This window comes from Charadrius vociferus, unplaced genomic scaffold, assembly GCF_000708025.1.
Source record: "Charadrius vociferus isolate BGI_N301 unplaced genomic scaffold, ASM70802v2 scaffold62, whole genome shotgun sequence".
Lineage (NCBI taxonomy): Eukaryota > Metazoa > Chordata > Aves > Charadriiformes > Charadriidae > Charadrius > Charadrius vociferus.
In genome coordinates this window covers 1912147-1931994 of record NW_009647419.1, presented here as the reverse complement: position 1 = coordinate 1931994, position 19848 = coordinate 1912147, and the positions used below count along the sequence as shown (strand labels likewise).

The 19848-nt window shown below is 37.0% G+C and overlaps 1 protein-coding gene across 1 annotated transcript in view; it reads left to right on the top strand.

The window, feature by feature from the left end:
* Window positions 1-258: 258 nt before the first annotated feature.
* STRN (striatin, calmodulin binding protein) overlaps window positions 259-19848 on the top strand; it is a 53591-nt gene continuing 34001 nt past the window's right edge. Inside the window, exons 1-4 of the mRNA XM_009880391.1 lie at window positions 259-362; window positions 8355-8428; window positions 11519-11597; window positions 13601-13765. Coding sequence (XP_009878693.1) covers window positions 334-362; window positions 8355-8428; window positions 11519-11597; window positions 13601-13765 — 347 coding nt within the window. The 5' untranslated portion in view covers window positions 259-333. The remainder of the gene's footprint in view (window positions 363-8354; window positions 8429-11518; window positions 11598-13600; window positions 13766-19848) is intronic.

Here is a 19848-nt window from a genome sequence, read left to right as displayed (position 1 = left end):
AACCCTGTCAAACAAACTAAAATTGCTTTATTTCTTATCTTTTTTTTTTTGTTTAGATCTGTAATGAGCATGCAGTTCAGAAGGCTTATCTAGGCAGTGTTTTGTGTCAGTATTTAATGTTTATGAAACGCAGTGAGCCAATTTGTTTTGAACTGTACAAATCAATTTTAAAATAACTTGGGGGAGACACACACACTTAAGAGCTATGCTGAATGGTTTTGAGGAAGCAGATTCTAAATTGAACACTTCCTTTTGCAGGCCCAGATTGCCTTTCTTCAAGGTGAAAGGAAAGGACAAGAAAATCTGAAGAAGGATCTAGTGCGAAGAATCAAAATGCTGGAATATGCACTTAAACAGGAAAGGTATGCTGCAGCACATAATGAAGAAATTCTGAAGATAGATACTTTATTTTGCCTTTGTATTTGACAAAAGCAAGAAATATTTATTCTGTATATATTCAGTTCTCAAATTGACAAATATTATTATACCAAATCAACCTAGTAGTCTAAATGTCTGCATTGTGGTAAAAACAATAGCTAACCAAAAATGTGCAAATAAGCCCCATGGTTGATCAATGATTAATACTTTTTCCTTGGTAAATGCCACCTAACTATATAGATTATTCCCCAGAATTACAGTGTGTTCTCTTTTTGTTCACAGTACTAGCTTTGTTTAATAATATCTGACAAGTGAAGTCTTGAATAACTGTCTTGTGGTTACTAGGTTTTAATGTTGCTAAATTTTTAGTTTTTCAGTATGGTAGACTCTTCAGGAATATCTTCTGGAGGCTAATTGTGTGAGCAGTGAAAAAAATGTTTGTGTTTCCCAGTTAATCAGACGTCTGTTTCTTTGTTCACAGGGGTTTCAGTAGAAGTTCCCAGTCTACTTTACCATTTTATTCTTATGTATACTTTCTTGTTGTTCTAATCTTTGAGGCAAACGAATTGGTTGGGTTTTTTTATCATGTTTCCAGAAGTCTTTCTGTTCAACTGATTGATATTAGGCCAAGTTTAGTTTTAATTTTTTTTAAGTAGTAAAATATCTTTTAAAATTCTTGACCTTGACTATATTTATTGTACCAGTGCAAAGCAATTATCGCTTACATGCCATTTTCCTATCAGATAAATAATATGTTAATGCAATAAACCTCTTTTAAGTAAGTTTGTATTAGTAAAAATAAGATTAGAAATACACAGATATGCAAAGGAGGAATAGGATATTGCTGCTAGATAATTTAAAAAGGACTCTAATAGTTGTGCCTCACTCTATTGCATTTAGATTTGCTCATTTTAGATGGGCTGCTTAAGCACATGAGATATGCCTTACACCATCCAGTTTGGCTCTTTCCAGTAGCAACTAATTCATCCACTAGCATGGAGCTGCAGCCAGTTTCCCTGGCCGGCAGTAGCCTCAGGGCTTCAGCTCCTTTTGGGGAGTTCTCAGAGGAATGCTTAAGGTAGATACCCTTTTTGCTCAGGCTTGTTATGGCACTGATCTTCTATCAAATAGAAGAGAAAAATATCAAATGTATGCCTAATGGAGATTACAGTTTATAGCTGTGGAAAGGCTTACATTTGAGGCATGATTACAAAGATTAGAGTCACTTTAAAAGAAGATAGAGGCAATGGAGTACATTCTTGTGCAGTTAAAGATATGCTTTAGGGTATATAAATTCAGTAAGATTTCTTGTATTTCAAAACTGAGGGAGCTATTCCTTATTACTTAGGGATATCTCTAATACTTCAAAACCAAGATAAGTTATCAATTTATCTAAAATTATCAGACTATGTAAATACATTTTTGTGTGCTGTCAGAAAAGCTTTGTAAGATTAAAAAAAAATAATCAAAAATCAGACTTCCATATGGATATTGGAAATGCCCTCCAGTTGCATTCTGTAAAATCCACCTAAATTAAGATGTTTAAATCCTATTGCAGCAGTCATTGTCAGGCTTAGGAAAAAACACACGATGGTTTCTGGTTTCTTCTTAGCAGTTTTTACATTGGTATCTTTTCTTGTATTTTTTTTCTGCAGTGTATGGTATTGGCCTTGGTGACCCAGGTCAGTAGGCTACAGTCAGCTGATCCCATCCAGTTTGACAGTTTCAGTATGGGTGCGCAATGGTTTTTAAAGTAAATGTGGTGCTTGTGAATGGTGTGTGCTGGAGACAGCTATTTATAAGTTTGTGGTTTCAAACAGCAGCACTATTTGCCAGTTTCTGAAGAAACAGTCTTGTGCTTCTGCTGGAAATGTCTCCCAGCAAGTGTTCTTGCTTGGTACTTAAAAGAATGGCAGCATACTGAGCTTGGAAGCACTGCTCTCTTTCCCATCATTTTCCTAAATCAGACGTCAGCCAGGTCAGGCAGTAGTCAGCTGGGATGCTGGCTTTTTCCCCTGGGATCTCAGAGCTGGAAATGGGATCCTACAAGGTAGGAGGAAAACATTTCTGATCAAGTTAGGGGAAGGTTGGTACGGGTGGGAGGAGACACGGAGGCATTACTGTGTTCCTTCGTTTCTACCTTGGCCTTGCAGTGTACCAAATCTTTCTCAGCTAGATGAAGTAAGTTATGAGTAACAGAACAGAATGTGAAATTGTGTCCCGGAGTAGTCCGTGTTTGCAATGCTTTCAGGAAACCATGGGCAAGAAACAAGTGACATTGGTTTTCTCAGATACGTGCTTTTATGAGCTGCTCTTCTGTATGGTGGGTGTTCAGCATTTCTTTTATCAACCAAATGTTTTCAAGGTTTACTATAAATAAACAGCTTCGGAAGCATTGTCATTGTTCTCTATTTCATGGCACTTATGTAATTTTATAGTGGGTAAAGTAGAAAATGAATTTTACTTAGGGATTGTCATGTTTTTCTGACAAATTTAGTTTAATGTTCCGTCTTTGTGTTAGTAATTTTAAGGTTACCTTTTTGTTGTGTGTGTAGGAAGCCCAGTTCTTTATGCTGAAGAGCCTTAATACGCTCAATAGCAAAGAGCTTAGGAGTTAGTTAATAGTTAAGCACTATCATTTGTTCAACAGCAGTTTTGATGTAGTTTTGCCAACATCCAGTAGATTGCAGTGTGAGGCTGCTCACAGTTGAGGGTTACTTTTTATTACTTTATCAATACTTGCTCCACCACCAGTAAATTGCATTGTTTCCTCTGGATTTTCAGGAGCTAGCTCAAATGTAGTACTGTTTCTCTCAAGTACACATCGTATTTCATCTAGTCTAGCTCGTTTCCTGTCTTAACATATTTTGACCAAAGAACTGGACTCCTGAGCCATGTCTCTAGAAACACTTGATTTAATTTTATGTTGTTTTCTGCACTGGTGTGTCTGATCAGCATAAGGCTGGCGCCTTCTCCTCTGGGTAGAATATCTTGCCGTGCTGTTCCTGGCAGTCAGTCTTGTTTATGTCTCTTGGTTTGGCGGCGGCTCCCAGATCTTCTACGGATGTTTTGGCAGGCTCCCTCAGCACAGCTGGATTAGATGCTTCAGGTCTGGCGACAGATATTTCCAAGAAATAGTGGCCTTTTTTGATCGGGATCAAACTTGTTTCTGTTTGAAGTGTTCAGAAAAGTGTCACTGCCCTCAGTCTTAGGAAATTTAGAAGGATGAAAGCTTTTAGGATTTTCCTAAGCAACTCTGGAATTGTTTGTGGCAGCCCCGCTGAATGTCTCCAAGCACCGTTTGAATACAAGACACATAGTTTAAAGAAAATGTTGCTAATCAAAAAAGGAGGGTTGTGTAATGAAGTGCGAAAGCCAGAGCAGTGGTAATATTCATACTTATCTGAGTAAGGGCATCTACCCGGTAACATAGTTTCACAGCCCCAAAATAGCTTTCTTCCAAACAACTTGAAGGCTAGTGTTCAGATGGAAAATACCTTCTATAAAGTTGTATCCTTCAGCTAGTTATTTTCAAGTAATTTGTCATTCTCTGACTGCTGTTAATAATTCAGATGTAGTTTCCGGAAATTGAAGGTAAGAGTTGAACAAATTTCGAAGTTGAACAAATTGCAGCTAATGAAGGCTCATCTCTCTGTTTGTTTCCCTCCTCCTTCCCCTGCCCCAAAACCACTGTCCTTGTTTTTGACCAGATGATACAAAGATTGGAGAAACTTTGATTTTTCTTTATACTTATTTACATAAAAAATACATTTGCTCTTTTTTGTGATAATAGTATCTCACTGCTGTGATGTGTGAACTCAAGTTCAATGTGAACTGCAGAGAGCCAGTTAAAAGCTGTTAATAAGTGGACTGTCATTGCTGAAAAAGCGGAGAAATTAAGCATGACAGGTGGGCAAGAGATATTCTGTTATTGTGGAAGCAGATTAAATATAAATATGCTGAGGGAATAAGCTATATTCAGAATTTGTATAGAAAAGAATTTAAGTTTCTTTGGTGAGAAGTTTCATAGCCTTTGATTGCAATATATGCAACTGAATGGCCAAGACTCCCTTGTAGTCTTGGAGTCTGAATTCTTGTGTTCAGACCTTTCCTGAGTGTGCTTTAGAAAGAAGATTTTGTTTTTCATGTCTGTGACATTTTCAACTGTACCCTAAGAAAGTTTCTAATAATAAATCTCATACTTGCTGCCTGAAGAAGTATAGAAAATATTTCCTTGATGGACTGTTAGCTGTCTAAATGAAATTTTTTTTTTATAATATTCCACTGAACTTTAGAAGCCGACCATAGCTGAAGTTGAGTTCACTGGGTCAAGTATTCTGACGCAGTATTCATGTTTGTGTCACATCTAACTGATGTCTTGCTCAGATACCTATACTAATTGATTCTAATTAATTCAGATTTGAGTTTGACATTGGATTTTTTGTCATTTTGTGCAGGCGAAGGTCTGTGGCTTTTTGGTTTTAACTTTCCCAAGAATATTAAAAATGAGGATTGCTTTTTGGGCTTATCGGGTCTTCAATTGCCTGTCTTCATTAGGACATGATTCTTCTGCTGTATCTGTATTTCTACTGGTCTCTGCCGGTGATATACAAAGTTAAATCTTCTGAAAGATGAAGTCTTAATCCATCTTGGCCTTAAAGTAAATTGAAGGGCCAGTGGTGTACAATACCATGTAATCTAGATTATCCTCTTGAAGTAAATAAGAATAACAAAAGCTTTAAAAACTCTTGCATTATGCAGAGGAACCAGTTAAAAAAACCTGCTACTAACAGTTTAGAATGTGCATAGGATGAATAATCTCAGTTTGCTGAACTGATTTTATAATGCCTTTAATGAGGGGGGGAACTTCAATAAAAAGAAGAATATTACTGTTGATTTAAGAGGGAAAGACATTTAAAGAAATTTAAAAAATGAGGACACACAGATATAACAGACTGGAATAGATATACTGAGAAGTTTAAAAAAATGCAGGCTGAATTTTTGAAAAATGGATTTTGGAGCATGGGTGAGAGATGAGGAATAGCAAAGGTATAAGGCATCATCCTTTCAGTTGACCTACCAAACATTTTACTTCAGTTCTCAGGGTGAAAATTCATAACAAAACTTTGATAAGAAAATTAGTGAATGCATAAAGGATAATGGAACTTCATATAAGATCCATGAACTAATAGCAAATGTCTCATGCCACAAAACTAAGTGCTCTCTGAAATTATTTGTGGGAATTGAGTAGACCACAGTATAGGTCACTGACCCAGATTAAAGTGAAGTATGAATATTTGCTCACTTTTGATGAGTCAAATCAAAATTGATTAAACATTAGGGTCACTTGAATTGCTGACTGCATAAAAACTTGAAGTTTTTGACAAAGTGTAGTGTTTAAAATTGGTGAGGTAGGTTAGTGACGGAGTAGAGGATTTCTTAGTTCTTGGTTAGTCATTACTTTTTATTAATGGTGGTAGGGGAAAAAGTATACATAGCATCAGTATTTAACAATGATGAAATGCAATTGTTTTACCAGGGTAATATCTCTCTACTGGTGAGATGGTGGAAATAGATAGTTGGAAAAAGAAAGATAAATATTTCGATTGAGCATTCAGCTTTAATTTTGTTCTATTCTTGGTTATTCTTTTCTGTACTGACCAAAATGTTTATCCTTCACTTACTGCTGTTAATACATTTCAAGTGCATCCTTTCTTCTTTCCTTGCTTGTTGCTGCTCAGCTTAGTGCTCTAGCTCTTGAGGAGGAAGTGAGTGCCTTTATCTCTCTTCATTGCTACGCCTAAGAGGCATTTCTTCACTCTGCACTTACCCTTCTCATCCAGAATTAAATGTTTATTATAATTAAAATACAGCTGGATTAGTAGGAAACTAGTAGTGGTGATACTGAAGCTTAAGAGCTTCCAAACATTGCTTCCCTCAGCACCATTTTGTTAGAAGTAATAAGTTTTCTTGATGAAATAGGAAAAGGCAAAAGAAAACAGTAATGTAATGAAGATGTCTGAGAAGCAATCAAGAGGTGCAGGTAACTTGAAAACATTATCTACAGTCGTTCTTCATACAGTCTTTTGAGCTTAGTGAGACTTGCCTCATGCAATGATGAAGTGTCACACAATTAATTTTTTTAAAATCAAATTTTAAGTGGAAGAGTTCCCTTGTGAGTAAGGGAGATAATGAAGGACATTTTTGTGTTGATGTATGTGAGGTGTGGGTTTTGTTGTTTGGTTTTTTTTTTTTTCTTTTTGTCTTTTGTAGCCTGCCTGCACCTAGCTCTGCACACTTGCGTTGCAGTTCCATGTGTGGGAGGTACTTGGTTGTCCCACTGCTGCCAGGCTGCATGCCCAGCATTGCCTGAATTCTTCCCTGCCTTTTTTTCAGGGTGGGAACTAGTATGAGTGCCACTTTTCTACCCAGCTATGGGTGTCTGCAAAGCTTTATAGGGAATCAGATTTTTTTTTTTTTTGAGTTGCCTAAATTTTCATGTTTGGCAGAAAACAATCATAGAGACAAAAGTTACAGTGAGTGTGAGACAAGGGGGCAACAGATAGTGAAACTGGCTAAGGCTCTCTTTGCCTCAGTTTCACTGTTACTGTGCTAACAGTGAGTCTTTAAAAACTTTCATGTGCATTTGTTATGCTGTACGACTGTGGCATTATTTTGTGTGTTTAAAAGTCTATAGACACTGAGTCTAGGGTGAAGCTTTTCAAATTAAAAAGCATTTCCCTTTTTCTTCTCGCTACTCTTATTGTCATCGTATGGCATGCTTTGTGGGGTTTATTACAGTAGGCCTTCTGTAGGCTCATATTTTCGGAAGACAAGTCTCCGGTTTAGACCTTGGTCAAGTGACAGACCTAGAAGCTTTAAAAGAAACTCATGTAGATGGGCTGCTGTCAGTGCTAATTTCATTTAGAATACTTCTAACCACAGGCCTGCTGCTGTTGGAAAGCACAGTGTTTCAAAGAATAAAACTACGGTTTGCTTAACTGAGGTGACAATATGAAATATGGAGTAGATGGCACTGAATCATAGAATCATAGAATGGTTTAGGTTGGAAAGGACCTTGAAGATCATCGAGTTCCAACCCCCCACCATAGACATCCCTCCCACTAGACCAGGTTGCCCAAGGCCACGTCCAGCCTGGCCTTGAACACCTCCAGGGATGGGGCCTCAACAACCTCTCTGGGCAACCTGTTCCAGTGCCTCAACACCCTTAAAGTGAAAAACTTCTTCCTAATGTTTAATCTAAACCTGCCCTCTTCCAGTTTATAGCCATTCCCCCTCGTCCTATCACTACATACCCTTGTAAAAAGTCCTTCCCCAGCTCTCCTGTACGCCCCCTTTAGGTACTGGCAGGCCGCAATAAGATCTCCCCGCAGCCTTCTCTTCTCCAGGCTGAACAGCCCCAACTCTCTCAGCCTCTCCTCATAGGAGAGGTGCTCCAGCCCTCGGATCATCCTCGTGGCTCTCCTCTGGACACGCTCCAGCAGGTCCATGTCCTTCTTATGTTGGGGACTCCAGAGCTGGATGGAGTACTCCAGGTGGGGTCTCACAAGAGTGGAGGGGCAGAATCACCTCCTTTGACCTGCTGGTCACACTTTTGAACTGACATAGATAGTAAAAATGTTTCATAGTGATGGCTTAAAAAAAAGAGGGGGTGCTGGAGAGGGAAGCAGAGGGTAGCCCATGTCCACAGGGAAGGAACCTTTCAGTAACAAGAACATTTTGTAAAATCTGCAGTACGCTGATCTCTGTGTTTCATCAGTATCCACTTTGCAATTATATGTCAAGCTTGGGAAAAAAAATTAAGCAGAATTACATATCTGAAATCCTGTTTTTTTTTATTTATTTTGTTCCTAGCCTAGAAGAAAGGAGTGTTTTTTCAAGTGAAGACAGGTGGTGTTTGTGTGTTTAGAGATACCCTTTAAATGTGCTAATAGTATCTTTTTTTTTTTTTTCAGGGCTAAATATCACAAATTAAAATATGGCACAGAATTGAATCAGGGAGATATGAAGCCACCGAACTATGATTCTGGTAAGAATTTAATAAGAATGAGTTCATTACTGGAATAAAAGCTTAACTGTGGTTTGTGCAAATGCTAACATGATAGTGTTGATAAAGTAAGCCACTTAATGGAAGCAGTGGGAATAAAGATAATTAATAAAGACTGTATTTTACTCTTGTAAAATTAAAAATATATGCTAATGCTCTGAAATAGTCTATTAATAAATCAAATGAGTTTAGATTTAAAAAAAAACCCAAGCCAACAAGCTGCTCCTGGAGAGAATAATTTTTTCTTCCTTAGTAATTTGTATGGATGTTTTGGGACAGGGAGATACTAGATTTATAGCTGTGGAATCCTTTTATCTTTGAATAATTCTTCTGAAAAAAAGTTAATGGCAAAAGGCATGAAATGTGTAGTACATAATTTTTTTTTCAATTACCTCACTGGAATTTCCGGAGAAAAAGAATGAAAGTGCACATTAGACATAAGTGAGAGTTTGAGAGCAGGGAATTTGTTTACAAAGTTCCAATGATCATTGGAAATGCATACAACTAACTTCAGTGCTATGCTGTAAGACAACAGTTTTTCACTTTGGTCTCTGGAAAGCTGATTTGTTTTTCTAGGCATTGCATCTCCTACTTCACTCAAATAGTTTTAAGCACTGAACTTGAGGAATTAAGAATTCAATTTACTTCCTTTCATCTTCTTCTCTATCCCCCTATCCTTTCCCCAGGGAAAAAAAAAAAGCAGGAGGGGAGGGTACAGAGATCTGGTTATAGGTCAAGCCCTTAAAAGGAGAAGTAATTGGTGATGATTTTTATATCTCAGTCCCCTGATGCTCCTACTGTAGCAACGAAACTAGAACCACCTGTACATAAAGGAAGAATATCCAAAGTCTGCAGACCTCAGCTCTGTCACTTGGTTTGTGGAAGGGATGGTCTGGTTTACTCATTGGATTCAGAAGGTCATTAAAAAAGCCCAAACAAACGAAAAATCCAACCCCACACCAACTGATGAAACTTCACACCAGGCTTTTCTTGTCCAAGATATAATGAATTTTTGAGAAACTTTATTTCACATTATTATCAAGGTTATTTCCTTAAATGCAGAAATAGTTTAATTTGGTGTTACTAAGGGGAAAATCCCAATCTGTATCTTGAAAACGTTTGTCCCAATCATACCAATTTCTCAGGATGCAGCTGTAGCATGTTGCTCCAGTTTCCAGCTGAGGAATATAGTGCAAGGCCTGGTTTGCCCAGCAGAGCTGTAGCCAGTGCATTACTTACGCAAAGTGAACATTAGTGAAATTACCTTTGTTAAAATTCCATTATTCTGATTTATCCCATTGCAATCTATATATGTAGCTGTCAGAAATGTACACTTTGTTCTATATCAAATCTGGACAGATGAAAGATACACACTGAAAATACAAACTTTGTTAGCATGCTCCTTTGGAGTTGTCTTTGATAGATACTTACTTGTAGGTCCGTGTCTTTTCTCACCCCTCACCCCTGGCCCCTCTTTTTGCTGCCCAGTCACAAGAAAATGTGGAAGTGTTTCTAGTAGTTCTTCCAAATGGGTCCTTGTTGTTTGTTTTCTTTAAGATCTCTTGGGGAGTCAGTAATACATTTCAGGAGAAAGAGTTCAATCTCCTGATAAAGGGATGCCTTTATCTTTTTTTTTTTTTTTTTTTACTGCTTGTGATATCTTCTGCTATTATTTGTTCATAATGCAGGTCCCTTCATTCTCATCTGTAAATGACTGTTACTGCTAGCAGTTATCAGTTTTGAGGAGACTAAGCAAAAGAGAAAACTTGCCTGTAGATATACTTAATAGTGCCTTAGGAAGAAGGGGGTTTGCCATCAAAAGGAATTTTCAGGCAGATTTATCTCAGTCATGTTTTAATTCTTATAGACTGAGCTTTGGTAGTTGTGCATTGGGTCCACCTGTTTTCAGTTTTTGTCAGAAGATCATTGTGCAATTGATTATTTCCTACAGCTGCTGATAAGTGGATTTGTGAATTTAAGATGGATAAAGTTCATATGGCTCTCCTTGCCTGTGAATTCTGATTAGTCTTTGATAGCTTCTTTGGGTGGGTGGTGGGTTTTTTGTGTGTGGTGTTAATCCAGTTGTTTAGAGGTAAATTACTTCCTGTTAAGGACAATAGCTTTCCCACATTGCATATAAAGTTACTCATAGGATTATACCACAGGTTTTTCTGGTTCTTAATTTTTGTTTACACAGGAAGATTGTTCATGCTTTAGTGTTTGGACCACAAAGGGTTTCAACTTTTGTAGAGACTTTCATAGATACTAAACCAAGTTCTTTTTATCTTGTGAAGCCTATGCTTATGCATCTCCTAGAGGAAAAAACCTCCCACCATCGTGTAGTATGAAGCTGTATATATGAAATAAATGTGTAGCTGTTGGTTACCAGCATTCAGATAGGTTTCTTACCAGAACAGACACATAATTTTTATGTGGATTTTCCTGCAGTAGTACTGTTTGGATACAAATTCATGGTTGTGGAAAATGTGGTGAAAATTTTTCAACAGCTTTCAGGTTAAACAAGAAACAAACGACCTCTGCTGTGGGGTTGGTTTGTTTTTTTTCCTTCCACAAAACTAATACAAAATTAATTTAAAGTTGATGTCAGTAGGTCTGTTGGTTATATTTTGAATGGTCAAATATTAAGGAAAATGATTTGACAGTACGTTGTAAATAGATATCATGCTGCAGTTGAATTTTATATTGTTAGCAATTAAAGATGTTCGTATCCAAACTTAAATTATCAGTAACAATTATATTGGAAGGTTAATGCAAAAATGGAACTCCAGATTGTCTATGTGATTATGTTCCCTTAAAGAAGAAGGAGTAAGATGTGGCTTTTGGATGTGAGACAGAAGGGAAGGCACTGATGACTAGTGGAACTTGCTCTCATACAGTAGGATGTACCTGACAATCTTTATATGTACATAGTACTACAGTTATGTCCTATGTGCATTTTTTTCTCTCTTGATTGATTATTAGCACTTTGAATCTTTTATTTTGTTATTAAACCATTCCTAATAATTTTAAGACAAAGAAAAAAAATGTTTGTAATTAAATAATCTTTTCCAGATGAAGGGAATGAGACAGAGATTCAGCCACAACAGAACAGTCAGCTAATATGGAAACAAGGACGACAGCTGCTAAGACAGTAAGTGGTGAAAAAATGACTCGAATAACGAATGCAAGGGAAAGAATCTGGTACTGAAACTTGATGGTGGTGGTATCTGATTTTTTTCTGTTAGATTTTCTTTCAAGAAAAGTTAGGGTGTGTGATGAAGTTCATTCAGCTTCTGCCCTACTTTTCCTAGGTTTTTGAAAAAAATTAATATTTCAGGACTTCAGATGAGAAGCCTTGTCAAATCACAAACACCGAATCTCCTTTGCGTTTCTTTCACTGAGTATAATAAAACAATCTGCTTGGGAAAACAGTGGGTCATAACACTTTGCAATTTTTTTTTTAATTAAAAAACAGCACACACGAGTAATTCAGTTAAGAGCTATGTAAAATAAAAATAACTGGTGTTGGAGAGGGCTAACTTTTATTTTGGCCTGCTTGAGGTGCAGAAAAGACTCGTATCCAGAAGGTTAGACTAGAAGTTTTCTAATTCTCAGTTTGTCTCAATGAAACAAATGTCTTTTAATCTAAGTTAGATTTTGAATTGTGGTCATAATGAGTTAATTAATTTCCAAAACATTTGGTCACATTTTTGTGTGGGTTTTTTTGCCTTGGTTACAATCCTTGGTTTAATTTGAAGAGGTCTCTTAAAGAACTCTCATCAGAGTGTCTCTGTTTTTCATGCATTTGCCTTATCCCTTATACTGATAATTAGATTCTAAGGTCTTCTAATCAGTTAGCAAAACTTCTGCTTTCTGATATATATTTTTTTTTTTTTTTTGGTGGTATGTTACAGAGGATTAAATGAGAGGGAAGGGAGACAGTTAGGACAGTCTGGAGCTTTTATTAAAGGGCCTGTATCCAAGCAATTACACAAGAGTTAAATTTGTCTGTTGTATGGCTTGTACATGCTTTTCTTTTGCAAGAGCTCAAATCTTTGCATGTGTGTTGAATAAATGTAAATAAAGTGGTCTTGACTTGGGTCAGTGATTTTGAAGACAGTTCATTCCTTCTCAGTGCAATTCATAAATAAGTGACACAGTGCTGAATACAGAGTGCATATTACTGATGGACTCTGTTTTGTGTAGGTGACTTGTTTGATTTTTATATAGCCAACAATCAGTATTTCTCTCCTAATGTGGTTATGTGGAGGATATTGTTAAATAATTGGAGGAGAATGTTCTTGCAGGAAAAGTGCATGTCCTTGATTTGTAACAGCTGTTCTTATAAAATAGCATTTCCCATCTTTAGAGTCCTCTAGAATATTGATCATTTAATCAGTCCAGTGCTCCTCAGAAGACAGTGCTATTAACTCCATGTTCTAGAGGAAAGGACAGCGACCAATTTTTACCTTTTTTTTTTTTTTTTTTTAATCATTATTTCCCCCTTTTTCCCCCAAAGACAATATGGCATATTGAAGAACGAGCCAACTTTAGACCTTGAGGTTTTCTCACAAGCTAGTCCAGGATTCTTGCTGCCTAGCCTTTATATGCAAGACAAAGATTTTATCAAACCTAGTGCGTTACAAATAACAACTCTTACTAGTAGCTACAGCACTTGTTTTTATGCCCTCAGTTTTCTAGGCTACTAGTAATGCTTTCATAAGGAACATACCTGGTACTTCTTGTAAGGCTTCATGTGCAGTTTCGTGTGTCAAATAATAAAATGGCCATGGTGTACATGCAACTGTGGTGATTTTTTTATAAGCCAGTTGTAAATGTTTTAATTGAAAGTGCTGTTCCATCCATCTTAGTAAATGAATGAATAACGTATTGTATAACCTCTGGCTGCTAGGCTCTTTTTTTTTTTTTTTTTTTTTTTTTTTTTTTTCTCCCTTCAGTGACTGTAGAGACTGGTACTGCAAGAGGCGATCCCTCTGCAGCTGGTACAGGATGATTTATAAGCATGTTTCACTAGCACAGTACCATACTTTGCTAAGCTAAGGGGTTGAAAATGAGTTTAGGGAGAAGTTTTCATTTACTGTTTTGAATAAGTGAGATGTGCATGGAAGATTAGCATGAGTTCCGTTCCTACAGGTATCTACAAGAAGTGGGCTATACCGACACAATATTGGATGTGAAGTCAAAGCGAGTACGAGCTTTATTGGGCCTCTCAAGTGATGCTTCAGAGAAGGAAAACAGAAATCAAGAGCCAATGGTAAATGGCACAGAGGGTCAGATTAAAGAAAACGCAATGATTGGGTAAGCATCAGTATAAAAATGTTATCTTTCTGCATTAATGCACTTAATGGTGTAGAACAAATTTTTGTTTACTGAGAATACTAGGATTTTTTCCCTAGTTGGAGATTAGAGCAATTCTAACTAATTTTATTACAGTAAGCAATAAGTATGGAAGTAAATTAAGATTCACAGCTTAAAAGTACCATTCGTTATTTTCACTTGGCAGCACAAATAAAGCCTTTTTGAGATACGACTGTTAAGTGGTTAGAGGTCAGCGTTGTTTCAAGTTAATGGTTTATTTGTATTGCTGGAAACTTTACTGTATTGATTACAGGCTTTGCTCTTCTGGTCTGTGCTGACTATGACATGACAATCTATATGAGATACAGGATTTTTTTTGACTGGATCTGAAAAACAAAGTCACTTGTTACATTCTGATTCCTGTAAGTTTTTGATTTTCCACTAGTAGATATACATATGTAAATGTGACTGAAATGTAAGGTATTCATTTGTCTTTCAATATTTCTAATACTATGAAAAGTCAGTCAAGGACAGTAAAAGCTTGTTGTGCTTACTTTTGCTTTTAAATAATGTTGAAAACATAAGAGGCTTTTTTCCATTTTCTTCTCTTTTCCATGCAGAGTTTTTAAAAGAAAAAAGTAAGTTCAGTCTGAAATTTAACTGTAGAGGCTTCAGGAAAAAAAATCTGTTTGTTCTTGTTTAAAATATTGTAGCTGTAAAACTTGAAAAATAATGAAAACGAAGCAGAATTTTTTGTCTGAACAATACACGAGGTAGCTGTTCCCAGTAGTTTGTGCTGCACTGGTGAGCACAACGTTCCGCAGAGTCTCCCTCTTTTTCCTTTTCTATATTGATGTGGCAGAATTCAAAGCTTTTTTTTTTTTTTTTCCCCCAAGGTCTAATACTGTTAGGTGACACATTGTCTTTTAAAAAGCATTTGTAAAATTTCATTGTGCCCAGCAACTTCAGGCCAAGTTATGTAAGGGCAGAAGTTCATTGTTATGTAATTAAATTTAATGCTGTGAGGTGGAAAATTTGAGTGTATGAGAAAACCCACAAGCTACGAAAATATATTGTGCTGCTATGTAGTTGACAAGCCGTGCCATTTATGTACAGCAGCTTTGTTTTTGAAGAACAAGGAATGCTTGATAGATTACAATAACAATTTTAGTTCGATTTCTGGTGGAGGGGGTCACTTCTCAGAGGAAGCGAGTAAATAAAATTTTAAAGTGTAAGAAGAGAAGCTTATTTAAATGTCTTTACTTCAGTTTTGAAAGTTGGACGTATTTATAAGGTAGTTATTTGATGATTAAATGGTTGGACAGTGGTTTTGACATAGCAGTTTTGGATACATTTGCATTTCTTTCCTATGTGCTTTCTTTCTGGATAGATCTGTTACTAGTTTTAACACTTTGTCATCTACGCTATGGCTGAGGATATTCACTGATGGAGAAAAATGAGTTCCCTTCCATTGTGGCTCTGCAAGCTTGTCAGCTGCAAGGCTGGTCGGGCTGCAGGCTTTGAGAAGCTGTTTTCATCTCTCTTGTGATGCGTAAGATGGCAGACTGTACTAGAAAGCTTAGGGGAGCGGTTTGATACATGATAGGTGAGAGGTGATTTGCAGGGTTTGACAGTGGAAGAATTTTCCAGGGATCTTGTTCAACATAGTCACTTCATGGGTGATTTTTGAGTTTGTGGATGTCAGCTGAGTTCTCCCTCCCCGAGAGGAGAAAGTTGGGATTTTACTAAAATTCCTTGGTCAGTCGGAGTGCAGGACTAGCTTTTAGTGCTGTGATTCTTCTGGGTGTTTCAAGTTCGCTTTTAGAACATCTCTTCCTATTTTCCATGCAGGAGGCATTCTGTGGCTTTCTTCCTGGCAGAGACTGCCTGTTATTTAACAGCTATTTCATCTCGTGCTACTAGATACTGTAAAATGTTACATTTCACTGTTTCTGTGGCATGTGGCACTGTTCACCTCCTCCCAACTGCATCATCACTTGCCTCTGAGATTTCAAAGTGCAGCTTTATGGCAGATGGGAAAATCAGAAATGAGATGAGATGTTGTTCTCGATTAGCTCGTACTTACCCATTCCGTGCCTCAGCTATTGTCAATGTTGTATGTATAGAACAGCTGTTTTTTGAAGACTATTAGTATTGAATGGGTGACTAAGATTTAAGGCATGCGGATCTTGCTCCTGATCCCAATTGGAATTCTTGGTGAGTGTTTGAAAACTTAATTCAATGCTTTTCTACCTGGTTGGCAGAACTAGAAAAAATCTAGGTGGCTCAGCTAGCTTAATTCCGTCTCACAGTCGAGGCAGAGGCACTTTCTGAGCAACCTCACCAGTGCTAGGCTGCTTACCAGGAGGCTGAAAAGATTGGCAGTTCATTTAGCAGCCTCTTGTTATTCCTAGCGTGCATGTAAAGTGAGAAGAGAATTGGGGCCACAGCAAGCTTGCACGGCTGGAAGGAGCGCGATGAACAAGGGTCTGCAGTTTGGGAGTAGTAGACGAGGAAAGTTACGGTGAGAGACTGGAAGAACAAGAAACTAACCAAAACCTTGGTGTAATCCCAAGAAGATTAAGGACATATGTGTGTGTTTGCCAGGACCACTAGACGTTGGGACAGTTGCAAACTAAAATGCGGATGAAGACTCTCTCTGGCTGTATGGATACAGTGGAACTCTTTGTAGGAGAAAGCTTTGCTGTCACCACAGAAGTCTGTGAACTGCTCAAGCCAATGCAGTTCGGCAAATTTTGTGGTTCAAAACATTTAATGAATGTTGATGTCATATCTGCTAACAAGCCTGAGGCTAGTGGTCAACCTGAAGACGTTTTAGTTATATTTGAAGAGCAGAATGCTGGACAAAATGTAATGGATGGAAATTAATCTAGTCTAACGAGGAATATCTCTGTGAAAATGCCGCTTATGGAACATTTGACTTGTTTGACCTTGGAAGAACTGCGTAATATTGTGCATCCAGCAGAGACTGCAGATTTTAAGTCTGATTTTGAGAAAAAATTTACCTGGAAGGAAGAATGTGAGAAGCAGAGCACGGGGACTGAAGAAAGAGAAAGCTTGTGGATGTGAAACAATGAAGACAAATCAATAGGAATCTGGAAAGAATGTGAGTGAATGTGATGGAGATAATGTACGATAGAGGGGAAAGTTGACACAGTGAAAAACAAGGAAAATGGATGCAATGATGCATTTCAGGAACAGGAAAATGGAAGGCACATTAGCTTTAATTTCCTCAAAGATTTCTCCATATAGCAATGTAAATTGGAGAAAGAACAGATTGGCTAAACTGCCTTCTGTACAGCTGAACACTCATGTGATAAATCCCAAGGAAAGTAAAAAATGTTATTGATGCTTTTATGCTGCCATATGGTTACCTCTTCGGGAGGAGAGAGGGTGTAATGGAAATGGGAAAAAAACTTTGTTCATGCTTTGACTGTTGTTTGTTTTTTGGTAATCAACCAATACTTTCTCAGTGAAATGAAAGCAGTGGATAACAAAACAAATTGGTCCTGAGAGAAATTCCAGTAAAAGAATGGAAGAGCTGATGTACGTCTCAGCACAGTCTTATTTTAGCATGGTTTTTCTGTAAGACCATTAATCTGTGTATAGTGACTGCTGCTGCTACTCAGCCTCCTTCAGCAATCCCTCTGATCTACCCTGACCGTACTTCTGACAACAGCAGACACCCACACTTGTCTTTTCTCATTTGCTTTGGTTTTTGTTCGTTTGGGTTTTTTGTTTGTGGTTGTTTTTTTTTTTTTTTTTTTTTTTTGGAAATGCCTTTGATTGTTTTAAGGGCAAGCCCTGGCATTTTTCTCTGACCTCAGGGATGTGTGAAGTTTATACTTCATGGAAGGTAAGGAGGATATTCCTCCTCTGCTCAACTCACTACATCTTTTGCAAATTTTAACGAGTTATTTGTTGTACCAGAACTTGTCTGTTATACCAGTTGTACCTACTTCAGCAGTCAGGGTTCGGACACTCAGTGTTGCGATATGGACAGTAAGTTGAGCATTTTTATGGGAAAGGCCGGTGAGAATGTTTGGGTTGATTATTGTGAAATTGATGCTGTTTACTTTGGTATGTAGAAATCTACAGTAGTTACTGTAGTGCAAATACTTAAGACAGTAATATTTATTTGCAGCAGACAATATGTAACTTGAATTCTGCTAGGCTTCAGTTAATTTAGAAAATTGTCATCTTGTTCCTCGTATCCCTCAGCTTAATTTTTTATATTTTAAAGGGTTGCAGTTACATCAGAGAACTCCCCCTGTCTCTGTGGTTTTTTTCTTCTTTTGGTACAGTGACAAACAAACTACTGTTGTCTTAAAGTCTTTTAAAGCCAAATTAGTTTCTTGTCTTACTATTAGGTGAATTAGCCTCAGTCTTTATGTATTACTAGTTGCTACTTCGGTGGCCAAACTTGTATTCTTACATTGCCTATTTATTTGCTAACGTACAGATCCTCTTGAAAACTTTAGCACTCAAGACATCATGTGGATTTTGAATGTACACTGGAAGATTTTGATTCCATAAATGAAATGTTAATATGATAACCTGAGATAGATATAGACCTGTTTCCACTTTTTTCATGGAATTTAAAAGGGAATCTGTTTTCAGTTTCTTCACATCAGCTCATTTGCATTACAAAAGATAAGTACCACTTGGCATGACTAGACTCAAAAACAGATACTAAAATAATAACTTTATAATAATGGTTGAAATTCTTAACACCTGCAGTGAGAGGAATGGGTGCTTTCCTCCAACAAACTGAAACAGAAATGCAAGCTGTCTCCAAATGTAACTTGTAGCCTTGAAAACATGAGAATATTTAAGTATCTTCGGTTCACTTATTACCTTTTTTTTTAAAATACCTTTATCTTATTGATTGAAACCTAAGCAGTCAAATTAGTTTACCTTCTTGAAAGTGTGTATTTGACTACCATTTGATAAGAGTGGAAGCAAATATAATAAAGGAATAGAACTGGAAAGGAACAAGGTTTTACCAAGCATATGTATGTATATACACATATATATGAATGTGTGTATACATAAAAACAATGTAGATAAATTATCTGAGTTCTTGTTAAGGTTTTGATCATTAGAACTATATTTAAGTAGAAACTTTGTAAAGAAAAATGATCCTGAATGATGTATCAGTCTCTCTCTGAAACTGATCTACTGCCTTTTTTTTCCTATTGAACTGCATATGGCTTCCACTGCCTATAATTTACATGAGCAAAAAGGCATCAAACCTCAACACTTGAGAGCAAATCCAAAGATCTTTTCAAAGATTAAAATTAAACATTTTGAAGACCTTATCTTTATGATGTACAACAAATCATTCCAACTGACACTTGAGCAAATGAATGTCTTTCTATACCAGAAAGCCTTGAATAACTCTTTTGCATCTCTAAATCATATTAACACTGATCCGTGTAATGAAACTGCTGCATACTGGCTGATGAATGCTGTGTGTTGACTCGCTTATAAAATGGTTTATTTGGGAAAATATCTCTGAATTTAACAACCTGAGGTAACATCTGCCATGAAAAAGGTTTCTAAAATAGTATGCGAGATTAAAATATTGAATTACAAAAAGAAAAAAAACCTCAAATCTGTTTGCCTTGTTCCCTGTACTGGTGCTTTTTCCACCTTTTTCCCATTTGTCCCTGACTCCATCCTGCAGTGGCCTAACAGGCATTTCAAAGGTACCTGATTTAGGCCAGACCTGCAAATGTTCAACAGATGTGTTTAAGGAGGGGAAAAAAAAAAAAAAAAAAAGGTAAATTGGGGTTTAAGGGTTTGAGGGATGCTTGTTGGAAATATCACATAAGACTCATGGTATAGAAGGAATGGGGAAAGACAGAGAAGTTGTGCAGTGGGGGAGAGAGAGAAGCAGACAGAAGGGAGATGAATGGAGAAATAACTTAGAAAAGTTATTTAGGTTCTTCTACCATTGAATTTATTTTTTTATTTTTATTCTTTAAAAAGCTTGTTTATTTGACCTGTTACAGTTATCTGACTAGATTGGGCAAGAGAAGTGGCCTTCCCTTTTTATA